General features: G+C 47.9%; 1 protein-coding gene across 1 annotated transcript; it reads left to right on the top strand.

The window, feature by feature from the left end:
- The first annotated feature begins 226 nt into the window (after positions 1-226).
- On the top strand, positions 227-21,251 carry LOC148813366 (uncharacterized). Its single transcript, XM_088907969.1, has 19 exons — positions 227-2,092; positions 2,222-2,366; positions 2,709-2,903; positions 3,039-3,167; positions 3,549-3,653; positions 3,752-3,802; positions 4,623-4,679; positions 6,615-6,701; positions 7,133-7,256; positions 7,424-7,536; positions 7,933-7,968; positions 8,320-8,391; positions 8,511-8,570; positions 9,650-9,865; positions 14,109-14,366; positions 18,824-19,142; positions 20,089-20,180; positions 20,609-20,706; positions 21,242-21,251. The coding sequence occupies exons 1-19, from the start codon at positions 2,058-2,060 to the stop codon at positions 21,249-21,251; spliced, it is 2,202 nt and encodes a 733-aa protein (XP_088764095.1). The 5' UTR covers positions 227-2,057.
- The last annotated feature ends 203 nt before the right edge of the window (positions 21,252-21,454 follow it).

Below are 21,454 nucleotides of genomic sequence, written 5' to 3'. Positions count from 1 at the left end.
CCTGAAAACGGAAAATTACTTTAGTTTTAGCCCTGCTAATCCGTATCTGTACACCACGTTGATCGGTGGGCCTGGCATTCCTCACGCTGCTACAATTGAAACATTTCAGGGGTTGAACAGCTTACGCAGACCAAGTTTTCAACCAGATCTGAAACTTTCCCATCTCATTTAAAAAAAAACACGACTTCGACCTTTCGACTTGACGTCTTGGTTTTTTTGTTGTCGCTCTGTGCTTCCTGCTGCACCTTCCTGCTTGTGCTGTGCGGTCAGTTCATGAGCTTGCAAGCTGTTGAACGGCAGCTGCGTCTTCACAGCCAGCATCAAGAAGAACTAAATGGTGGGTTATCAACAGAAAACAGAGTAAAAAAAAAGTCTCTTCTGCTGCTGTACCCACCCGTGTTGGAGTTGATTCTCCCAGAGATTTTACGGTCGTTTCGGATAAAAGGAAACGTGTTGTTGATCCAATCAGAAACCGACCCGTGAGAATCGGGTGGATTAACGAGTCCGAATTAACGAACTGAGGGAGGAGGTGGCTGACCCGATGACCTGAGGCCAGACGTTACGGATTTGTGAGGAATTTTGACTCTTCAGGAATCACCAGGAGTGTTGGAACAGCTGGTAAGATTGTATTGACGTGTTCTAATTGAAATCAATCAATCAATCGGGGTTTATTTATTGATCAATGCACGAACAGTGCGGCATACAGTGGTGTTGTCAGCAATGAAATACTTTGGAAGACGTAATAGGTTTATTCCCTGCTGAAAAGAGAAGAAAGAAAACGCACAACGTTTCGGCCGTGAAGCCTTCTTCAGGTGTTTTAGTTGTGTTATACAGTCGTAATAAAGTACATAAAGTAATCTGACAAAAACATATTTTGAGGTGAATGCTTGAAAAACAAAAACAAAACCTTTTTCATAATGGTTACACACATGACTACAACCTGGACTGATTTGTCGCAGATGTAAGTAGAAATTAAATGTTTTTTTTTTCTAATGCAGTGTTGCCGTGAGTAATGGCCAAAACAACTTCAGGCTAAAATTAACTGATGTAACTGTGAAGGTAGAAAAAAAGGTGTGGAAAAAAAAGTTAAAAAGGATGACAGGCCTTGATATTACAAGGGGTTATTGGAAATACTGCCTAGGAATGAAGAATGTACAGGTTTGAATGTATTTCTACATATACAGGACCTTTCAAAAGTATTCAGACCCTTGACCAATTCTCTCATTTGACTGAATTACAAATCCTACATTGAAATTGAGTTCTCTGTGATATTTATATTTCTAAGCACTGAAATGCAACATTAATTATTTTAATGTGACACTGTTTTATGTTAGGAAATATTCTTAAGAAAAATAAAAAAACTGAAATCTTCTGTTTGTATAAATATTCAATCCCCACATTTTAACATTTTGTAGAGCCACCTTTTACAACAATAACCAGGACAGAAACAGGTAATATAAGATACAATATCACTGATTGATACTGTGTGTTACCCTGCTCTGATCTGTCAGTGTGTGATTGATACTGTGTGTTACACTGCTCTGAGCTCAGTGTGTGATTGATACTGTGTGTTACACTACTCTGATCTGTCAGTGTATGATTGATACTGTGTTTCCCTGCTCTGATCTGTCAGTGTGTGATTGATACTGTGTGTTACCGTGCTCTGAGCTATCAGTGTTTGATCAGTACTGTGTGCTACACTGCTCTGAGCTGTCAGTGTGTGACTGATACTGTGTGTTACCCTGCTCTGATCTGTCAGTGTATGATTGCTACTGTGTTACCCTGCTCTGAGCTGTCAGTGTGTGATTGATACTGTGCGTTACATTGCTCTGATCTGTCAGTGTGTGATTGCTACTGTGTGTTACCCTGCTCTGAGCTGTCAGTGTGTGATTAATACTGTTACACTGCTCTGATCTGTCAGTATGTGATCAGTACTGTGTGTTACACTGCTCTCATCTGTCAGTGTGTGTATTTATTTATGCAATCATGCTTGAATTGGTCCTTGTTCCTGTTTTTTCTTTGTCTAAACAGGATTATTGTGACTTGGGAGAGCAGTCATGGGCAATTCTAATTCTCAGAGCCTGGAGAGAAGGTACTATTACGATTTAAACTCAAATGCATCTCAGGTCCAGGACAGCTGGTCCGGCCATTCAAGTCCTGTGCTGTCTTTGGCTGTGGAGTGGCTCTGATCGTGTCTCGGTCTCTCTCTCCTCTGCTCCAGCATGTCTTTAGACCCCCTGATTCGTGAGCCTGAGCAGGAGGAGGTAGAAACCCCCCTGCTTTCAGAGCCTCAGTGCTCCAGCTCCTTGGGCAGTTCCTCCAGGCCTGAAATTATCCAGTGTGACCACGAGTTCACGAGAGAGGAGGTGAGTTGTGGTTTTGTTTTCTGCTGGGTGACACAGAGGCTGGCTTATAGAAAGCTGCTTCTCTTCTTGATGACACCACTAGCCTGCCAACCAGGCTACAGGGGGCATTTTGAAACCCAGATGCTCTTGCGCCGCCCTGCTGGGGAATCCTGGTGTTGCAGGTGCACAGTGTACACCGTGGGATGGGTGGACATTAACTGACCTGGCAAGCACACTAACCAAGGTGATATCTGAGAGAGGTGCCATTCCAGTGAGCATCAGCACTCTGCTCCACACTCCCACTACCCTCTGTGTAAAGTTAAATGCCTCCTAGTCTCAGTTTTAAATGTGTTTTACCTCCAGGGCCCTGGCAGGCCCATTCAGCTGGTTGAGGTCAGGCCTGATGGCTCCCTCCTGTTCCAAGAGAACGTGCTTTGGCAGTGCTTCCTGTGCTCAGATGTGAGGGAGACTCCGGTCTGCGTGGTGTCTATTGTTGGGGAGAGGAGGACGGGCAAGTCCTTCCTCCTCAACTACCTCCTGCGCAAGCTGTCTAACATGGTGAGAGCACCCCACCCCCTCCACTCTCTGTGTAAAGCAGGGTCTTATGGCCCTGACATCCCACCCCCACCACTCTCTGTGTAAAGCAGGGTCTTATGGCCCTGGTTGTGAAAGCTCCCTTTCTTGTTGACTCAGGACGAGTGGGACAGGATGAGTGACAGTGAGCCTCTGCGAGGGTTCGAGTGGCAGCCTGGAACTGAGACCATGACGAAGGGTGTGTTCATCTGGAGCCAGCCTCTGTTCCTGGAGACGCAGGAGGGCAAGGCAAGCACCGTCCGAGCTGGGAATTTGTCTGTTGTAGGGGGTACGACTCGATGGCTCAGACAGGTGCTGGCCCAACTCAGTCTTTCACAGACCCTGCAGGCATCTTGAACAGGCAGGAACAAGAGCTCTTCTGCCCCTCGCCAGCCCCTGGGACCCCCTTGTCCACACTCGGGGCATCTGTGTGACAAACCTGAAACCGTTCTGTGCTCAGGAGTGGGAAGATTTAGGTCATTGAGCCATTGGTTGGGCAGCTTGCTCCACACTCCCCCCACCCTTTGTGTAAAGCTCTTCCAGCTGTGTCTTGGTCCTGGAGGGGAGGGGGGAGACAGATGACCACTGCAGCTCTGCTCTGAACACTCTGTCTCTGTCCCCTCTGTCCAGTTGGCTGTCTTCCTGGTGGACACTGAGGGCTCCGTGGATCTGTCGCGGGAGGTGGAGCTGAGCGTGAAGCTGTGTGCCCTGAGCGTCTTTCTCAGCTCGCACGTGGTGAGAATTGTGGGGCCTTGTCCCACCTTCCGGGGTGACTGTGAGCCCCTTACTGCGTCCCAGAGAGCTCACGTGTCCCCCCCTGTCCTCTCTCCCAGATCTTCAATGTCCACGCTGATGTGAAGACAACAGACATGGACTACCTGGAGGTACAGTGCTCGGCCACAGTCTTATCCCCCTGATGTGCCGCGCAGCACTCGTCCTGAGGTGCAGCTGGTGGCTGAAACCAGGAGCCTCTCGGTATCACAGGTCCTTCAGCTGGGACTGTGGACCGGGGTGTGAGTTCGCCCCCTGCTGGTGACATGTGGCATGAGTGCAGCACTGCATGACTCGAGGTGCTGTTGTGTGTGATGCTCTGTGCTGCCTGGTTTCCCTCACACAGCTATATGAGTAGGCCAGTCCCATCTTTCCCACTAATGATAATGTTACTTTATTAGCCCCTGTACAGTTTCTTGCGTTAGGAATTCATCTTTTTGCATACTCCAGCTTGCTCTCCATCAGACACAGACAGGGAGAGATGCTGGGGGTCAGAGCACAGGGTCAGCCACTGTGCAGCACCCCTGGAACAGCTGGGGTTAAGGGCCTTGCTCAGGGGCCCAACGGAGTAGGATTTCTCTGTTGGCTGCAGCATTTGAACCGGCAACCTCCCAGTCACAGGCACAGATCCTGAGCCACAGAGCCACCACTCCGCCCAATGCAGGGTCTGCAGTACAGTACAGTATGTGATAGTATTTGTATTTGTTTTATATGTGCATCCATCTTCGTTTTTATGAGTGCCTGTGTCTCTATCACACTGTCTGACAGGTTCAAATTGTGTCTCAGGATTATTGGCATGAGTGGTAAATTACACTGTTGCCAAAACAGAGATAATTAACTCTGCAATTACAGACAGTTTTAAGAGAGAGAACCGATGGCTGTCTCTCTCTCTGTCTCTGAATAACGGATGGCCTGTGTTTACTCTGTTTGCAGCTGCTGCATCTTGTGGTAGAAAAGGGGGGAGGCGCCTTTGACCTGCGGCATTTTCAGGTACGAACTTTACTCTTCAGTGATACACAAAAAAGATCAGATCTGTTTTATCACCTGCGAACCAGGTGATGTCTCTCTTACCTGGACATGTAAAAATAACATGTTATAATAAACTTTATTTTATGTAAAGGAACAAATAATAGGTTAATTCCAGGCTGAAAAGAGAAGAAACGTTTCTGTTTTCTCTCTTCTCTTTTCAGCAGGGAATAAACCTGTTACTTGTTCCTTTGCAGACTACACATGCTGACGCAGCTCCCCCACCTGAACTACTTTATTTTATGAAGCATGATTTAAAAGTATCATCTCAAAGTTCTTAACTTTAGAAAACCCTTATAAGCAAATGAAAAAGTATATAAAATAACAAATAAGTAAGACAGGTGGTTCGAGGTGCAGCAGTAGTCACTAATTAAGTAAAAGTAAGTAATTAGTTCAATAAAAGCCTTTCAGAACAGAAAGGTTTTGATTCTAGATTGGAAAGAGCTCAGGGAGTGTGATTCTCTGATGTACTTGGGGATACATTTCCAGAGCTCTGGGGCAGAGCAGGAGAGGCCTTGTCACCCATAGAGTGTAGACATGCTTGGGAGACAGTTAGGAGACCAGAGTTAGAAGAGCGAAGGTTGCGAGGTGGGGAGTAGGGCGATAATAGCTCAGACAGGTACTGAGGTGCCAAGCCACGCAGAGCCTTATAGGTGAGCAGGAGGATTTTTAAGTTAACATGAAACCTGACAGGACGCCAGTGCAGGGACTCCAGGATAGGAGTAATGTGATCACTTTTGCACCTGATCAGGAAGTCAAGCTAGGGTCACTCCTAAATTTCTCAATTTAGTAGCTGTGTTCTCAGTGTAGTAGCTGTCCACAGATAGGGCTACTACACTGGCTTTACCATAGTAGTACACAGGTGCTGAGCAGCATGATTTCAGTATTGTTGTAGTTTAAGCTAAGGAAATTTGGAGTCACCCAAGCTTTTATATTAGAGATGCAGTCAGTGCAGAGACAGCCACTTCAGTGTCAGGCTTAGTACAGATATAGCTTTAAGCATCATCAGCGTAGAAATGATAGATCAGACCATGTGATCTTAATAACTGACCACCTAGATACAGGTCAATGCTGAGTAGTAGGGACCCCAGCATCAGATAAGACCTGAACCATTTGGGAGCAGAAACTGCAAACACAGGCTCAACACGAGAGAGTAAGATCTCATGGTTAACAGTGACGAAAGCAGCAGTGAACTCTAGAAGTATAAGGATAGGATGAGAAACAGAGTCTGAAGCCATAAACAGATTGTTAGGGACTTTGACCAGGGCAGTTTCTGTGCTGTCTGATTATCTGATAAGGATTTGAAGAGGTTATTGTGTTGAGGACAATAGGGCAGGGAGAGAAGAAACAGGATTGAAATAAAACACAAGTAATGGAGGGTATGTAGCAGACTCGTAGGCAGACTCATAGGCTCTGATCTGTCAGTGTGTGTATTTATTCATGCAATCATGCTTGAATTGGTCCTTGTTCCTGTTTTTTCTTTGTCTAAACAGGATTATTGTGACTTGGGACTGTAGCAGTCATGGGAAATTCTCATTCTCATAACTTGTCGGAGAGAAAGTACTATTACGATTTAAACTCAAATGCATCTCAGGTCCAGGACAGCTGGTCCTAGGCAGCTGGTGGATTTCATGAGCAATACCAGTTTACTAAGGCATGCAGTGTCCACTTGGAAGAAAGCAGATTTGCAGGCATCATAACAGCAGTCAGCATTCACTCAGAGTATTGATTAAGCTAATCAATCTCTTGGGACAAGAAGGATTTCAATCATTCTCAAGCACGTGTTATTACTTGAGCTGCGCCATAGGACAGTGACAGAGGCTCTTCTATAGAGATAGATCAGATTTCACGACTTTGTAAGGTGAGCTGATATGAGATCTTTCTCAATCTCTAATAAAGGGATTTGAGTTCCTGGTGCGGGACTGGACACAAACTCAGGAATTTGGACAGACTGGAGGATCCCGACACCTGGAGAGAATCATCCAGGTAGGAGAAGTACTATGGACCTTATATACAGTATATAGCCCTGACCTGTACTGAGAAAGACAAAGAATTACTGATTCTCTAGACTGGTCAGGAGCTTCAACAGTGCCACCTACAGGCCACAGACTAAAGAAAGTCAGTTCCTCTGGCTTGTCAGTGTGGGACACTCCCTTCAGACTAAAGAGACTCAGTTCCTCCAGCCTGTCAGTGTGGGACACTCTACTCAGACTAAAGAAACTCCATTCCTCCAGCCTGTCAGTGTGGGACACTCCCTTCAGACGAAAGAGACTCAGTTACTCCCGCCTGTCAGTGTGGGACACTCCACTCAGACTAAAGAGACTCAGTTCCTTCAGGTTGAGAGCTGTATTGTTTCAGACACAGAGGGCTGGCATCCTACCCCTTTCCTGAGTCGACATGTCTGTCTGTGCTTTCAGCGCCTGGAGGAGTCTGGGACAAACAAGCAGGCTCTGAGGATCCTCAAGGAGAAGAGGCCACGCTGTCACCTTATGCCCTTCCCTGGGAACAAACTGCTTTGGAGCCAACAGGGAACCATGCGAGGTAAAAACCAGACAGCTCCACTCCCAGAGCAGTGTCACTGAGGAGCCACAGGGAGGCGGTGTTGAGCTGTGAAAATTAGATCCCCTAGTAGTCCAGTCTAAGTTCAAGACTATAGAGCTTCAAGATCTTCAGTTGACTCATCTGTTTCCTTGTTGTGTGTTTCTAAGAAATGGATGAACAGTTTCAGCACTGCCTGAAAGACTTCATCAACCACATTGGCCAGGTCCTGCAGACGACACGGTCAACCATGACAGGAAAGACACTGGAAGGGAAATTCAAGGTAAGCATTATTCACTGAACCAATCAACATCCATCACTACACCACTAGGGTACAACACCTCAAAGAGCAGCGTAGAAACCAGTACAGTGCAGTAAAGCCCAGTGAGATCATGGTAGAAACACAGTACAGTGCAGTAAACTACAAGTCATACAGTGTGTACAGGGTGATGCGAACCATCAGCTGTTCTAATGTGATTTCTGTCAGTTGTTGAGAATGAATTGTCACAGAAAGAGTTAAGCGCAGGGAAGCCTCACTTACCTTATTATTTTCTCTGTAGGAGATGGCACATGTGATTCTGAAAAGCAACTACAGAATTTCCTCTCCTGCAGAGGTGAGTCTCTCTCTTTCCTGCTGACCCAGAAAATCTTTTAATTCTTTCTCTGTTGCTGTCTTCAGTTCATTCAGAATAAGGAGATTCAGTTCCTCCAGCCTGTCAGCATAGGACACTCCCTTCAGACTAAAGAGACTCAGTTCCTCCAGCCTGTCAGTGTGCGACACTCCCTTCAGACTAAAGAGACTCAGTTCCTCCAGCCTGTCAGTGTGCGACACTCCACTCAGACTAAAGAGACTCAGTTCCTTCAACCTGTCAGTGTGAGACACTCCCTTCTGACTAAAGAGACTCAGTTCCTTCAGCCTGTCAGTGTGAGACACTCCCTTCAGACTAAAGAGTTCCTTCAGCCTGTCAGGGTAGATTACTCCTTGAAACGTTTCTGGGCGTCTATGATTCCAGGATACTTGTATCAATATCAGCTCTATCTGTAACCCCTTTGCTTCCTCCCCCAGCTCATCCATACCCTCAACCTGCTCACTATCCAGCAGCTGAAGCTGGAGTTCACCATCTTTCTGAGTGAGCAGGTAAGAGAGTGTGTGTGAGACAAAGGGTGTAAGTATTAGGGTGTGAGAGTGTGTGAGAGATTGTGTGCACACACTGTATGTATGAGCGCCTGGGCTTGATCATGCCCAACCCCACACAGGGGATGAGGAGGACTGTGGTACAGAAGGAGGAAGATCTGCTGGCCCGTGTGCAGGGTGAAGTCAGGAGCTCTCACAGTTCTTGAGCTCTGAGCGAGAGAAGTTCCTGAAGGAATACAATCTCCTCATCATCAAGAGGGCGAAGGAGGACTTCACCAACTTTCTGAATGAGTGTGTGTGTGTGTGAGAAACTGGGAGGGTGTGAGAGTGTTTCTCAGTGACAGTGTGTGTGTAATCTACTGGGCTCCACTGGGGTGTTTTCTGCTTGTGTCTGGGGTATCTTGAGGTGGGCTCCTGCTTGTGTCTGGGGTATCTTGAGGTGTGCTCCTGCTGGTTTCTGGGGTATCTTGAGGTGGGCTCCTGCTTGTGTCTGGGGTATCTTGAGGTGGGCTCCTGCTGGTTTCTGGGGTATCTTGAGGTGGACTCCTGCTGGTGTATGGGGTATCTTGAGGTGGGCTCCTGCTGGTTTCTGGGGTATCTTGAGGTGGACTCCTGCTGGTGTATGGGGTATCTTGAGGTGGGCTCCTGCTTGTGTCTGGGGTATCTTGAGGTGGGCTCCTGCTGGTTTCTGGGGTATCTTGAGGTGGGCTCCTGCTGGTGTCTGGGGTATCTTGAGGTGGGCTCCTGCTTGTTTCTGGGGTATCTTGAGGTGGGTTCCTGCTGGTTTCTGGGGTATCTTGAGGTGGGCTCCTGCTTGTTTCTGGGGTATCTTGAGGTGGGTTCCTGCTGGTTTCTGGGGTATCTTGAGGTGGGCTCCTGTTGGTTTCTGGGGTATCTTGAGGTGGGCTCCTGCTGGTTTCTGGGGTATCTTGAGGTGGGCTCCTGCTGGTTTCTGGGGTATCTTGAGGTGGGCTCCTGCTGGTGTCTGGGGTATCTTGAGGTGAGATCCTGCTTGTGTCTGGGGTATCTTGAGGTGGGTTCCTGCTGGTTTCTGGGGTATCTTGAGGTGGGCTCCTGCTTGTGTCTGGGGTATCTTGGGGTGGGCTCCTGCTGGTTTCTGGGGTATCTTGAGGTGGGCTCCTGCTTGTGTCTTGGGTATCTTGAGGTGGGCTCCTGCTTGTGTCTGGGGAGCCCTGAGCAGTTTGGGGGGCGTAGTGTGATGCTCTCTGCTCTAAAGTGACCCTGTGCTCTGTTTCCTCAGAGATCGGTCATACACGACACCACACTGGGGATAAAGGGGAATGTGGAGCAGAAGGAGAAAGATCTGCTGGACCGTGTGCGGGGTGAAGTCAGTCCACAGGATTTCCAGGAGCTCTCACAGTTCCTGAGCTCTGAGCGAGAGAAGTTCCTGAAGGAATACACTCTCCTCATCATCGAGAAAGCGAAGAAGGAATTCATCAACTTTCTGAATGAGCAGGTGAGTGTGTGTGTGTGAGAGAGGGTGTGTGAGAGAAACTGGGAGGGTGAGAGTTTGTGTGTGTGTGAGAAACTGGGAGGGTGAGAGTGTGTGTGTGTGTGAGAAACTGGGAGGGTGAGAGTGCGTGTGTGTGTGAGAAACTGGGAGGGTGAGAGTGCGTCTGTGTGTGTGTGTGAGTAACTGGGAGGGTGAGAGTGTGTGTGTGTGAGAAACTGGGAGGGTGAGAGTGTGTGTGTGTGAGAAACTGGGAGGGTGAGAGTGTGTGTGTGTGTGAGAAACTGGGAGGGTGAGAGTGTGTGTGTGTGTGAGAGAAACTGGGAGGGTGAGAGTGTGTGTGTGTGAGAGAAACTGGGAGGGTGAGAGTGTGTGTGTGTGTGAGAGAAACTGGGAGGGTGAGAGTGTGTGTGTGTGAGAAACTGGGAGATTGAGAGTGTGTGTGTGTGAGAAACTGGGAGGGTGAGAGTGTGTGTGTGAGAAACTGGGAGGGTGAGAGTGTGTGTGTGTGAGAAACTAGGAGGGTGAGAGTGTGTGTGTGAGAAACTAGGAGGGTGAGAGTGTGTGTGTGTTTGAGAGAAACTGGGAGGGTGAGAGTTTGTGTGTGTGAGAGAAACTGGGAGGGTGAGAGTTTGTGTGTGTGACAGAAACTGGGAGGGTGAGAGTGTGTGTGTGAGAGAAACTGGGAGGGTGAGAGTGTGTGTGTGTGAGAAACTGGGAGGGTGAGAGTGTGTGTGTGTGTGAGAGAGAAACTGGGAGGGTGAGTGTGTGTGTGTGTGAGAGAAACTGGGAGGGTGAGAGTGTGTGTGTGTTTGTGAGAGAAACTGGGAGGGTGAGAGTGTGTGTGTGTGTGTGAGAAACTGGGAGGGTGAGAGTGTGTGTATGAGAGAAACTGGGAGGATGAGAGTGTGTGTGTGAGAGAGAGAGAAACTGGGAGGGTGAGAGTGTGTGTGTGTGAGAGAAACTGGGAGGGTGAGAGTGTGTGTGTGTGAGAGAAACTGGGAGGGTGAGAGTGTGTGTGTGTGAGTAACTGGGAGGGTGAGAGTGTGTGTGTGAGAGAGAAACTGGGAGGGTGAGAGTGTGTGTGTGTGTGAGAGAGAAACTGGGAGGGTGAGAGTGTGTGTGTGAGAGAAACTGGGAGGGTGAGAGTGTGTGTGTGTGAGTAACTGGGAGGGTGAGAGTGTGTGTGTGTGAGAGAAACTGGGAGGGTGAGAGTGTGTGTGTGTGAGTAACTGGGAGGGTGAGAGTGTGTGTGTGAGAGAGAAACTGGGAGGGTGAGAGTGTGTGTGTGTGAGAGAAACTGGGAGGATGAGAGTGTGTGTGTGAGAGAGAGAGAAACTGGGAGGGTGAGAGTGTGTGTGTGTGACAGAAACTGGGAGGGTGAGAGTGTGTGTGTGTGTGAGAGAAACTGGGAGGGTGAGAGTGTGTGTGTGTGAGAAACTGGGAGGGTGAGAGTGTGTGTGTGTGAGAAACTGGGAGGGTGAGAGTGTGTGTGTGAGAAACTGGGAGTGTGAGAGTGTGTGTGTGTGAGAAACTAGGAGGGTGAGAGTGTGTGTGTGAGAAACTAGGAGGGTGAGAGTGTGTGTGTGTTTGAGAGAAACTGGGAGGGTGAGAGTTTGTGTGTGTGAGAGAAACTGGGAGGGTGAGAGTTTGTGTGTGTGACAGAAACTGGGAGGGTGAGAGTGTGTGTGTGAGAGAAACTGGGAGGGTGAGAGTGTGTGTGTGAGAAACTGGGAGGGTGAGAGTGTGTGTGTGTGAGAGAGAAACTGGGAGGGTGAGTGTGTGTGTGTGAGAGAAACTGGGAGGGTGAGAGTGTGTGTGTGTTTGTGAGAGAAACTGGGAGGGTGAGAGTGTGTGTGTGTGTGAGAAACTGGGAGGGTGAGAGTGTGTGTATGAGAGAAACTGGGAGGATGAGAGTGTGTATGTGAGAGAGAGAGAAACTGGGAGGGTGAGAGTGTGTGTGTGTGTGAGAGAAACTGGGAGGGTGAGAGTGTGTGTGTGTGAGAGAAACTGGGAGGATGAGAGTGTGTGTGTGTGTGTGAGAGAAACTGGGAGGGTGAGAGTGTGTGTGTGTGTGTGAGAGAAACTGGGAGGGTGAGAGTGTGTGTGTGTGAGAGAAACTGGGAGGATGAGAGTGTGTGTGTGTGTGAGAGAAACTGGGAGGGTGAGAGTGTGTGTGTGTGAGTAACTGGGAGGGTGAGAGTGTGTGTGTGTGAGAGAAACTGGGAGGGTGAGAGTGTGTGTGTCTGAGAGAAACTGGGAGGATGAGAGTGTGTGTGTGAGAGAGAGAGAAACTGGGAGGGTGAGAGTGTGTGTGTGACAGAAACTGGGAGGGTGAGAGTGTGTGTGTGTGTGAGAGAAACTGGGAGGGTGAGAGTGTGTGTGTGTGAGTAACTGGGAGGGTGAGAGTGTGTGTGTGTGAGAGAAACTGGGAGGGTGAGAGTGTGTGTGTGTGAGAAACTGGGAGGGTGAGAGTGTGTGTGTGTGAGAGAAACTGGGAGGGTGAGAGTGTGTGTGTGAGAGAGAAACTGGGAGGGTGAGAGTGTGTGTGTGTGAGAGAAACTGGGAGGGTGAGAGTGTGTGTGTGTGTGAGAAACTGGGAGGGTGAGAGTGTGTGTGTGTGAGAGAAACTGGGAGGGTGAGAGTGTGTGTGTGTGTGAGAGAAACTGGGAGGGTGAGAGTGTGTGTGTGTGAGAAACTGGGAGGGTGAGAGTGTGTGTGTGTGTGAGAAACTGGGAGGGTGAGAGTGTGTGTGTGTGAGAGAGAAACTGGGAGGGTGAGTGTGTGTGTGTGAGAGAAACTGGGAGGGTGAGAGTGTGTGTGTGTGTGAGAAACTGGGAGGGTGAGAGTGTGTGTGTGAGAGAGAGAAACTGGGAGGGTGAGAGTGTGTGTGTGACAGAAACTGGGAGGGTGAGAGTGTGTGTGTGTGAGTAAAACTGGGAGGGTGAGAGTGTGTGTGTGTGTGAGAGAAACTGGGAGGGTGAGATTGTGTGTGTGTGAGAGAAACTGGGAGGGTGAGAGTGTGTGTGTGTGAGAGAAACTGGGAGGGTGAGAGTGTGTGCGTGTGTGTGTGAGAGAGAAACTGGGAGGGTGAGAGTGTGTGTGTGTGTGAGAGAAACTGGGAGGGTGAGAGTGAGTGTGTGTGTGTGAGAGAAACTGGGAGGGTGAGAGTGTGTGTGTGTGTGAGAGAAACTGGGAGAGTTAGAGCGAGTGTGTGTGTGTGAGAGAAACTGGGAGGGTGTGAGAGTGTGTGTGTGTGAGAGAAACTGGGAGGGTGAGAGTGAGTGTGTGTGTGTGAGAGAAACTGGGAGGGTGAGAGTGAGTGTGTGTGTGTGTGAGAAACTGGGAGGGTGAGAGTGTGTGTGTGAGAGAAACTGGGAAGGTGAGAGTGTGTGTGTGTGAGAAACTGGGAGGGTGTGAGAGTGTGTGTGTGTGAGAAACTAGGAGGGTGTGAGTGTGTGTGTGTGTGAGAAACTGGGAGGGTGTGAGAGTGTGTGTATGTGAGAGAAACTGGGAGGGTGAGAGTGTGTGTGTGTGTGAGAGAAACTGGGAGGGTGAGAGTGTGTGTGTGTGTGTGAGAGAAACTGGGATGGTGAGAGTGTGTGTGTGTGAGAAACTGGGAGGGTGAGAGTGTGTGTGTGTGTGAGAAACTGGGAGGGTGAGAGTGTGTGTGTGTGTGAGAGAAACTGGGAGGATGAGAGTGTGTGTGTGAGAGAGAAACAAGGAGGGTGTGAGAATGTGAAAGAGTGTTTGTAAGTGACAGTGTATGTGTGTGTAATCTACTGGGCTCTACTGGGGTGTCTTCTGCTTGTGTCTGGGGTATCTTGAGGTGGGCTCCTGCTTGTGTCTGGGGTATCTTGGGGTGGGCTCCTGCTTGTGTCTGGGGTATCTTGAGGTGGGCTCCTGCTTGTTTCTGGGGTATCTTGAGGTGGTCTCCTGCTTGTGTCTGGGGTATCTTGACGTGGGCTCCTGCTTGTGTCTGGGGTATCTTGAGGTGAGCTCTGAGCAGTTCAGAAGACATAGTGTGATGCCCTCTGCTGTAAAACAACCTTGCACCCCGTTTCCTTAGAGAGAGATCAAGCAGAGAAATACCTTCTTGTTTTTGGGGTGTCCTGGGCAGCGAGCTCCTGCTTGTTTTTGGGGTGTCCCGGGGCAGCCACTTGCTTATTTCTGAGGTGTCCGGGGGAAGGTCAGAGGACGTAGGGACGAGCGTTTGCTCTGAAGTGACCTTGCTCCCTCTTTTCCATAGGGAAAGGTACTGCTGACACGTCCAGACACGATGAAGGAGACAGTGGAGAGAAAGGAGAAGGAGCTGCTGGTCTGCGTGCCGGACCAAATCAAATCGTATTTCAAGGAGTATAAAGAGTTTATGGCTGCTGAGCGTAAGACATTCCTGAAGAAACACAAAATCAAGTTTCGCCTGAAGGTGGCCTGTATAGTGGCCGGGTCTGTTCTGACCGCGACTGCGGGCGCGGCTGGAGGCCTGGTTGTGGGAGGCGTTATTGCAGTAAGCGCTGGGGTTAGTGTGGCAGCTAGTGCGGGGGTGGGGGCGTTGTCAGCCTTCGTCAAGTTCTTCAAGACAAAGACAAAGATGAAGTCACAGTGACACCCACCCTCTCGAAACCCCGAGCCAGAGCCGCAGAGAGACTATCGAATCCATTCTTTATCCTCAGGTGTCTTTTCTTCACTAGAGACCACAGGTACAGGGTGCAGAGGCAGTCGGCTGACCAGTGCAGACAAGGGAACCACTGTGCGCTGTGCAGAGGGGTGAACAGTAGGGGTCGCTACAGCCCCAGGTGGAGTTTTCAGTAATGAGGAAATTCCTGGATATGCACTAGAGGCCATTGGTGCAGATGACTCCCTCTCTGTGTCCACAGTGCCCAACATTCTCCTACAGACCTTGATATGAACCCTGTCCAGCAGCCCTCCTGCTGTGGTGGGAACAGAAATCATCTGGATTTCTCTTCTTCCCCTGTTACAGAGACTCAAACCAGCACAAGCCCTTAAACACTTTGCTCACTCAGGTGGGTTTGAGTCTTTTATATGACTCTACAGCACCTATAACAAAGAAATAATTAGCTATTTTTTCCTCAGGCCTTCATTAATTGAGCGTTCATTAGCACAGGGCAACTTCACTACAGTTGTGCAATGAGACTTCACTGGTGCAGGGTAACTTCTCCCCAGATCTACAGTTGTTATAAATCATCTCTAGTGGAGAGTAATGTCTCCTCAGGCCTACAGCTAGCAGGACCTATAAGCCTGCCTGACAGGTTTTTAATCTTGGGTTCAGACAGGACTCTTTGTGTACTTCATGTTTCAGGATGATTGTGTCTTTCAGAGATTAAAATGAATAAAAACTACATATTCAGGTGTCTGTGGGTTTTCAGTCTGACTCCAGCAATTTCCAGTCAACTTTAAAATATCTCTGAAATAAACTACAACTCCATTCTACCCACAATCCTCCCGTTTCCTTTTTGGAAAGGGCACCCTTCCTTTGGAAGCCCACATGACCACAGGAGAACATGCAAACTCCACCCAGATAACACCCCAGGAACAGAACTGAAATTAAGGCACCAGCACCTCAAGACAGCAATATAAACCATGTCTTGGTTTAAGATTTGATGTTTTCACACTCCTGCATTCAAGCTGTTGTGCAGCAAAGCCCTCTCTGTCAGAATTGTATTTCAAGTCTAAGTTCTGAAACTAATTGTCTCTCCTAGAAAATCAAACTGCAATTAAAATGCTGCCAAACCTGTTGAGTCAATTTAGTCAAACAGAAAACATACACTTGATGCATATATATATACAGCTGCATTCATAATATTGGGAACTATGAAAAAAATAAAGGAGACAGGAATCCCTTGGTATAAATTGAAAACCCAGTGTCCCAGTTAACCCAGAGCAATCCCAGACAGCCTGAGTGAGGAGCCTCTGCAGTCAGACTGGAGCACTGTCTCCCCTGCAGTCACACTGCCCTGCGGACACAACACACAACAACACAGATTGGCAATTTCACCAGTAAAAAAAGTGAAAGATTCTACACACCTTGTACAGAGAGAACTGGACTGTACACACACCTTGTACTGAGATCAGGACTCTACACACACCTTATACTGAGAGATCAGGACTCTACACACACCTTGACAATTGTAAGGAGGGAGCTACACACTACACATACTGTACTGAGAGAACAGGACTCTACACACACCTTACTGATAGAGCTATAGATTACACACACCTTGAACAGAGAGAGCAAACACACACTCAGTACTGGAAGAGCCGGACAAGCAAGTAATCAAATGAGTGTGGTCAGTCCACACTCAGCAGCACAAAGACACACTGCAGTGATTGTGTGAAACTGGGGTCCCATATCTCAACTTCATCTTCCTCAGGGTGGAAAACCAGCCCATCCTTCTGCTCCTTCCATTTCAAACTGGTTCTGTCCATCACAGTGTGCCTGGACAGCAGCCCCCTCATCTGGACAGAGAAGAACAGCACAGCCTGCCTGAGAGCAGGGCTGGATCTGGACTGGAGCACCAGTCAGCAATACTGATCCATCTCCCTGAGTGTAACTAGTACAGTCTGTACACTGATCCAGTAATATTCACACAGTCCTGATCATTATAGATATATAATTCTCCACACTGTACACTGATCCAGTAACATTCACACAGTCCTGATCATTAGAGATATATAATTCTCCACACTGTACACTGATCCAGTAATATTCAAACTGTCTTTATTATTATAGATATATAATTCTACACACTGTACACTAACCAACTCGATACACTCAGTGGGGTCTCTCTTAACCCAGGTTAGACATGAGCCCTGTCCAAGCTCTGTCACACTCGAGCATGTAAAAACACTGATCAGGATTCCTGGCTCTGAAGGCTGGCAGCACCTACCCGGTTTAAGAGATATTCTCTCACTCCAGGGTCATTAGGGTTCATCCCTTTATCCAATTGGAGTCCCACACGCATCACCACTCTCTTCTTCTCTGTGAAGATAGAGATAGACAGGTAACCAGCCTCTCAGAATTACTGAAGCACTCTGATGCAGTTTATGATACTGCCGTTGGCATCTGTGCCTGATCTGTGTCGAGACCGTTTGGATCCAGATCATTTGAAATGACGCGGGATTTAGATGCATCTGAAAACCTCTGACTCCTGGGAATTATGGGAATTTTGGCGCTTAATTCCGCAACACATTTGTTCAGGGACTTAAGATCCAGCTCAGCATTATCAAAACCCCTGAGAAGTGGATAAGGGCACCTCTCGTTGAGGACGAAAACGTGAGAGAACAAGATAAATATGGCGACGTACAGATCAAGGAAGAAACGTGCTTGATAGTTTGTCTGCTTTCCGGCAGGAGGGCTGAGGACCAGAGAGAGTCATGATCACCCCTTACAGTGACCAGCAGAGAAGAAAAGCACTTGAGCCAGAACCCAGAACCGGAACCAGGAACCAGGAACCAGGAACCGGAACCAGAACAGGTACAGGAAATAATTAAAATACACAATGAGAGGAGACAGCAAATGGAGGGCATTGAATACAGTCGGAGCAGAGGGGTGTATAACAGAACCCCTTTAATTAAAGGGCCTTCGAATGAAGGTTTTGAGACACAGAGGGGTGTAAAACAGAATCCAAACTCGTCAGATTCATTCCAACCGCTGTTGGAATCTCATGAACCTTCCGACACAGCGGTTGGAATGAATCTGACGAGTCCGGACCCTTTAGACTCGTAGGTTTTGGTTCCGACTTGTTTTCACAGAGGGCAGAGACGCTGCAGGGAGCTACTTCCTGCTAGAAACTGTGTTACAGTGAGCCGACACCGCGAGAGAGCAGAAGGCGGGGATATATGGTGTAAAAGCGTGATCTGCGTAGCTAATAAAATAGTCAGAATAATAGAAGAACGGCTCTTTATTAAGATGCGCAGCATCTTATGGCGATGAGAGATGAGTGCTTGACGAAGTCGAAGCGAGCAGGACGCTGCAGATTTTAGTTCTCTCGCCGTGTGGAAACGAACTCTTGAATTTTCGGACGGTTTTGTTGCGCCACGGAAGAGACGGCCGCCGCCGCGCCCGAGAAGCTTTGCTCACGCCCAGCTTTCTCCACCGCTTCCACTGAACCTCGGAGCTCCGGGTTTCGATACGGAATACAAGATATGGATGGAGAAAAGGGTACATATGACCAGACTGTAGCTGCCTTAGACGCTTCCTTTACACCGCGGGGAAGTGTGGTTTTGGAACTGTAATATTTGTGATATTTGGAGGAGTGTAGGCGGATCGCTGCCCTAATCATAATAACAAAACATTGTAATTGCAACTGTACTGATATGTTAGGAAAAGTTTTGGTGGTTGTTGTTTAAGTTTAAGGGTTTAAGTCATTACATAGGAGTTGAAATATACTGATGTCAGCAAGTAGCTGAGGGCTAGCCATGTTAAGTTGTTGTTTGTTTTTATAGCGTTATGATCCTGGTGTTAAGTGAAGCGCGCAGTAAGCATTGCTTAGGTAAATTTTTGCAAAGGAAGCTCATTAGGACTACAAGAGATAATTATTCTTGTGTTAGTCCCTAACTCAAATGAAAAGAAAGGGGATGTGCGTCAGCAGTGAAACTGCATGTTGACTGGTGGAGGGCTGAGTGGGGAATAATGGTTGCTCAGGGTCACAGGTCATAGTGAAGGTAGGAGCTAACGGGTTCGGAGTTACAGGTCAAATAATAAAGAGTTTGTTCGAGTGTCACATCGTCGTCCTGGGTTGTTAATTTCTACACTATACGTGTACGAGAAACAAGACAGGAACGGCATACATTTAGGCAGATAACTCAGTCTCAGGACGATTCTGTTGATGCTTTTGTGAATGCACTAAGAGACCTGGCTAAATCGTGGGACTTTTGAGTATTGGAAGTTAATAAAATAGTCAAAATGATATAAGAACGGCTTTTTATTAAGATACACAACAGAAACAAACAGAAACAAACAAGAACTTCACCGCAGCCCAGAGGTCCTGCCGGGAGCAGCACACGGCCAGCGTGAGGAACCGGAGCGAGAACGAGGAGGTCCGACTGACGGCGCAGGGTAACGACGTCTGGATCGGCCTGTTCATGGAGCCCTGGAAGTGGTCGAGCCCGAGCAACCACACTTTCCGCAACTGGGCGGGCGGCGTCCCTGACAATGCTGCCGGAAACGAGGACTGTGCTTCACTGTTGATAACGGGCAGCTCCACGGGGTACTGGAGTGACACCGGCTGCGATCAGAAGCTGCCCTTCTTCTGCTTCAGCGGTGAGTCGATCAAGGGGTTGACGTGAGGGAGGGAGGACACAGCTGCTGTGGTCTTGGGGGGGGGGGTCCATCTCGCGTTGTCGCGCATCTCGCGTCATCCAGGGAAATCTCACTCTTCCCCATCAGACCTCGCTTCACCTTTCCAGTGAACTTTCTGGGTCTCTACCCCCAAGGATATCAGAGAGGCACCTTCCCGAAACTCTTTCAGATCTGGACTCAAAACCTTCATTCGAAGGGCCTTTAATTAAAGGGGTTCTGTTATACACCCCTCTGCTCCTACTGTATTCAATGCCCTCCATTTGCTGTCTCCTCTCATTGTGTATTTTCTTCTTGTTCCTTGTTTCTGTTTCTGTTTCTCTTTCTTCTTTCTTCTTTCTTGTTCTCGGTTCTTGTTTCTGGGTTCTCTCATTGTGTATTTTCTCGTTTCTTGATCTTGTTCTTGTTCTTGTTTCTGGGTTCTCTCATTGTGTATTTTCTTAGTTCTTGGTTCTTGTTTCTGGGTTCTGGGTCAAGTGCTTTTGTTCCCTGCTGGTCACTGTAGGGGGTGATCGTGACTCTCTCTGGTCCTCAGCCCTCCTTGTTGTCTGGATGCCAGAAAGCAGATAAACTATCAAGCACGTTTCTTCCTTGATCTGTACGTCACCATATTTATCTTGTTCTCTCACTTTTTCTTCCTCAACGAGAAGTGCCCTTATCCACTTCTCAGGGGTTTTGATAATGCTGAGTTGGATCTTAAGTCCCTGAACAAATCAGTTGCAGAATTAAGCGCCAAAATTCCCATAATTCCCAGGAGTCTGGGGTTTTCAGACGCATCTAAATCCTGAGTCTTTTCAAATGGTCTGGATCCGAACGGTCTCGACAGATGGCAACTGCAGTATCATAAACTGCATCAGAGTGCTTCAGTAATTCTGAGAGGCTGGTTACCTGTCTATCTCTATCTCCACAGAGAAGAGGAGAGTGGTGATGAGTGTGGGACTCCAATTGGAGAAAGGGATGAACCCTAATGACCCTGGAGTGAGAGAATATCTCTTAAACCGGGTAGGTGCTGCCAGCCTTCAGAGCCAGGAATCCTGATCAGGGTTTTTATGTGCTTGAGTGTGACAGAGTCTGCAAAGGACTCATGTCTAACCTGAGTTAAGAGAGACCCCACTGAGTGTATTGAGTTGGCTAGTGTATAGTGTGTAGAATTATATATCTATAATCAGTACTGTGTGAATATTACTGGATCAGTGTACAGTGTTTAGAATTATATATCTGTCATGATCAGGACTGTGTGAATATTACTGGATCAGTGTACAGTGTGGAGAAGTATATATCTGTCATGAGCTGGGCTGTGTGAATATTACTGGATCAGTGTACAGTCTGTACTAGTTACACTCAGGGTGATGGATCAGTATTGCTGGCTGGTGCTCCAGTCCAGATCCAGCCCTGCTCTCATGCAGTCTGTGCTGTTCTTCTCTGTCCAGATGAGGGGGCTGCTGTCCAAACACTGTGATGGACAGAACCAGTTTGAAATGGAAAGAGCAGAAGGATGGGCTGGTTTTCCACCCCGAGGAAGACGAAGGTGAGATATAGGACCCCAGTTTCACACAATCACTGCAGTGTGTCTTTGTGCTGCTGAGTGTGGACTCACCACACTTGTTTGATTACTTGCTTGTCCGGCTCTTCCAGTACTGAGTGTGTGTTTGCTCTCTCTGTTCAAGGTGTGTGTAATCTATAGCTCTATCAGTAAGGTGTGTGTAGAGTCCTGTTCTCTCAGTACAGTATGTGTAGTGTGTAGCTCCCTCAGTACAATTGTCAAGGTGTGTGTAGAGTCCTGTTCTGTCAGTACAGTATGTGTAGTGTGTAGCTCCCTCAGTACAATTGTCAAGGTGTGAGTAGAGTTCTGTTCTCTCAGTACAAGGTGTGTGTAGAGTCCTGATCTCAGTACAAGTTGTGTGTAGAGTCCTGTTCTCTCAGTACAAGGTGTGTGTAGAGTCCAGTTCTCCCAGTACAAGCTGTGTGTACAGTCCAGTTCTCTCAGTACAAGGTGTGTAGAATCTTTCACTTTTTTTACTGGTGAAATTGCCAATCTGTGTTGTTGTGTGTTGTGTCCACAGGGCAGTGTGACTGCAGGGGAGACAGTGCTCCAGTCTGACTGCAGAGTCTCCTCACTCAGGCTGTCTGGGATTGCTTTGGGTTAACTGGGACACTGGTTTTTCAATTTATACCAAGGGATTCCCGTCTCCTTTATTTTTTTTCATAGTTCCCAATATTATTAATGCAGATGTATATAGATATACATCAGTTGTATGTTTTCTGTTTTACTAAAT

Source organism: Atractosteus spatula (assembly GCF_055471065.1).
Source record: "Atractosteus spatula isolate fAtrSpa1 chromosome 10 unlocalized genomic scaffold, fAtrSpa1.hap1 SUPER_10_unloc_1, whole genome shotgun sequence".
NCBI lineage: Eukaryota > Metazoa > Chordata > Actinopteri > Semionotiformes > Lepisosteidae > Atractosteus > Atractosteus spatula.
Note: the sequence above shows the minus strand (reverse complement) of the source record. Positions and strands in the feature narration are given on the sequence as shown.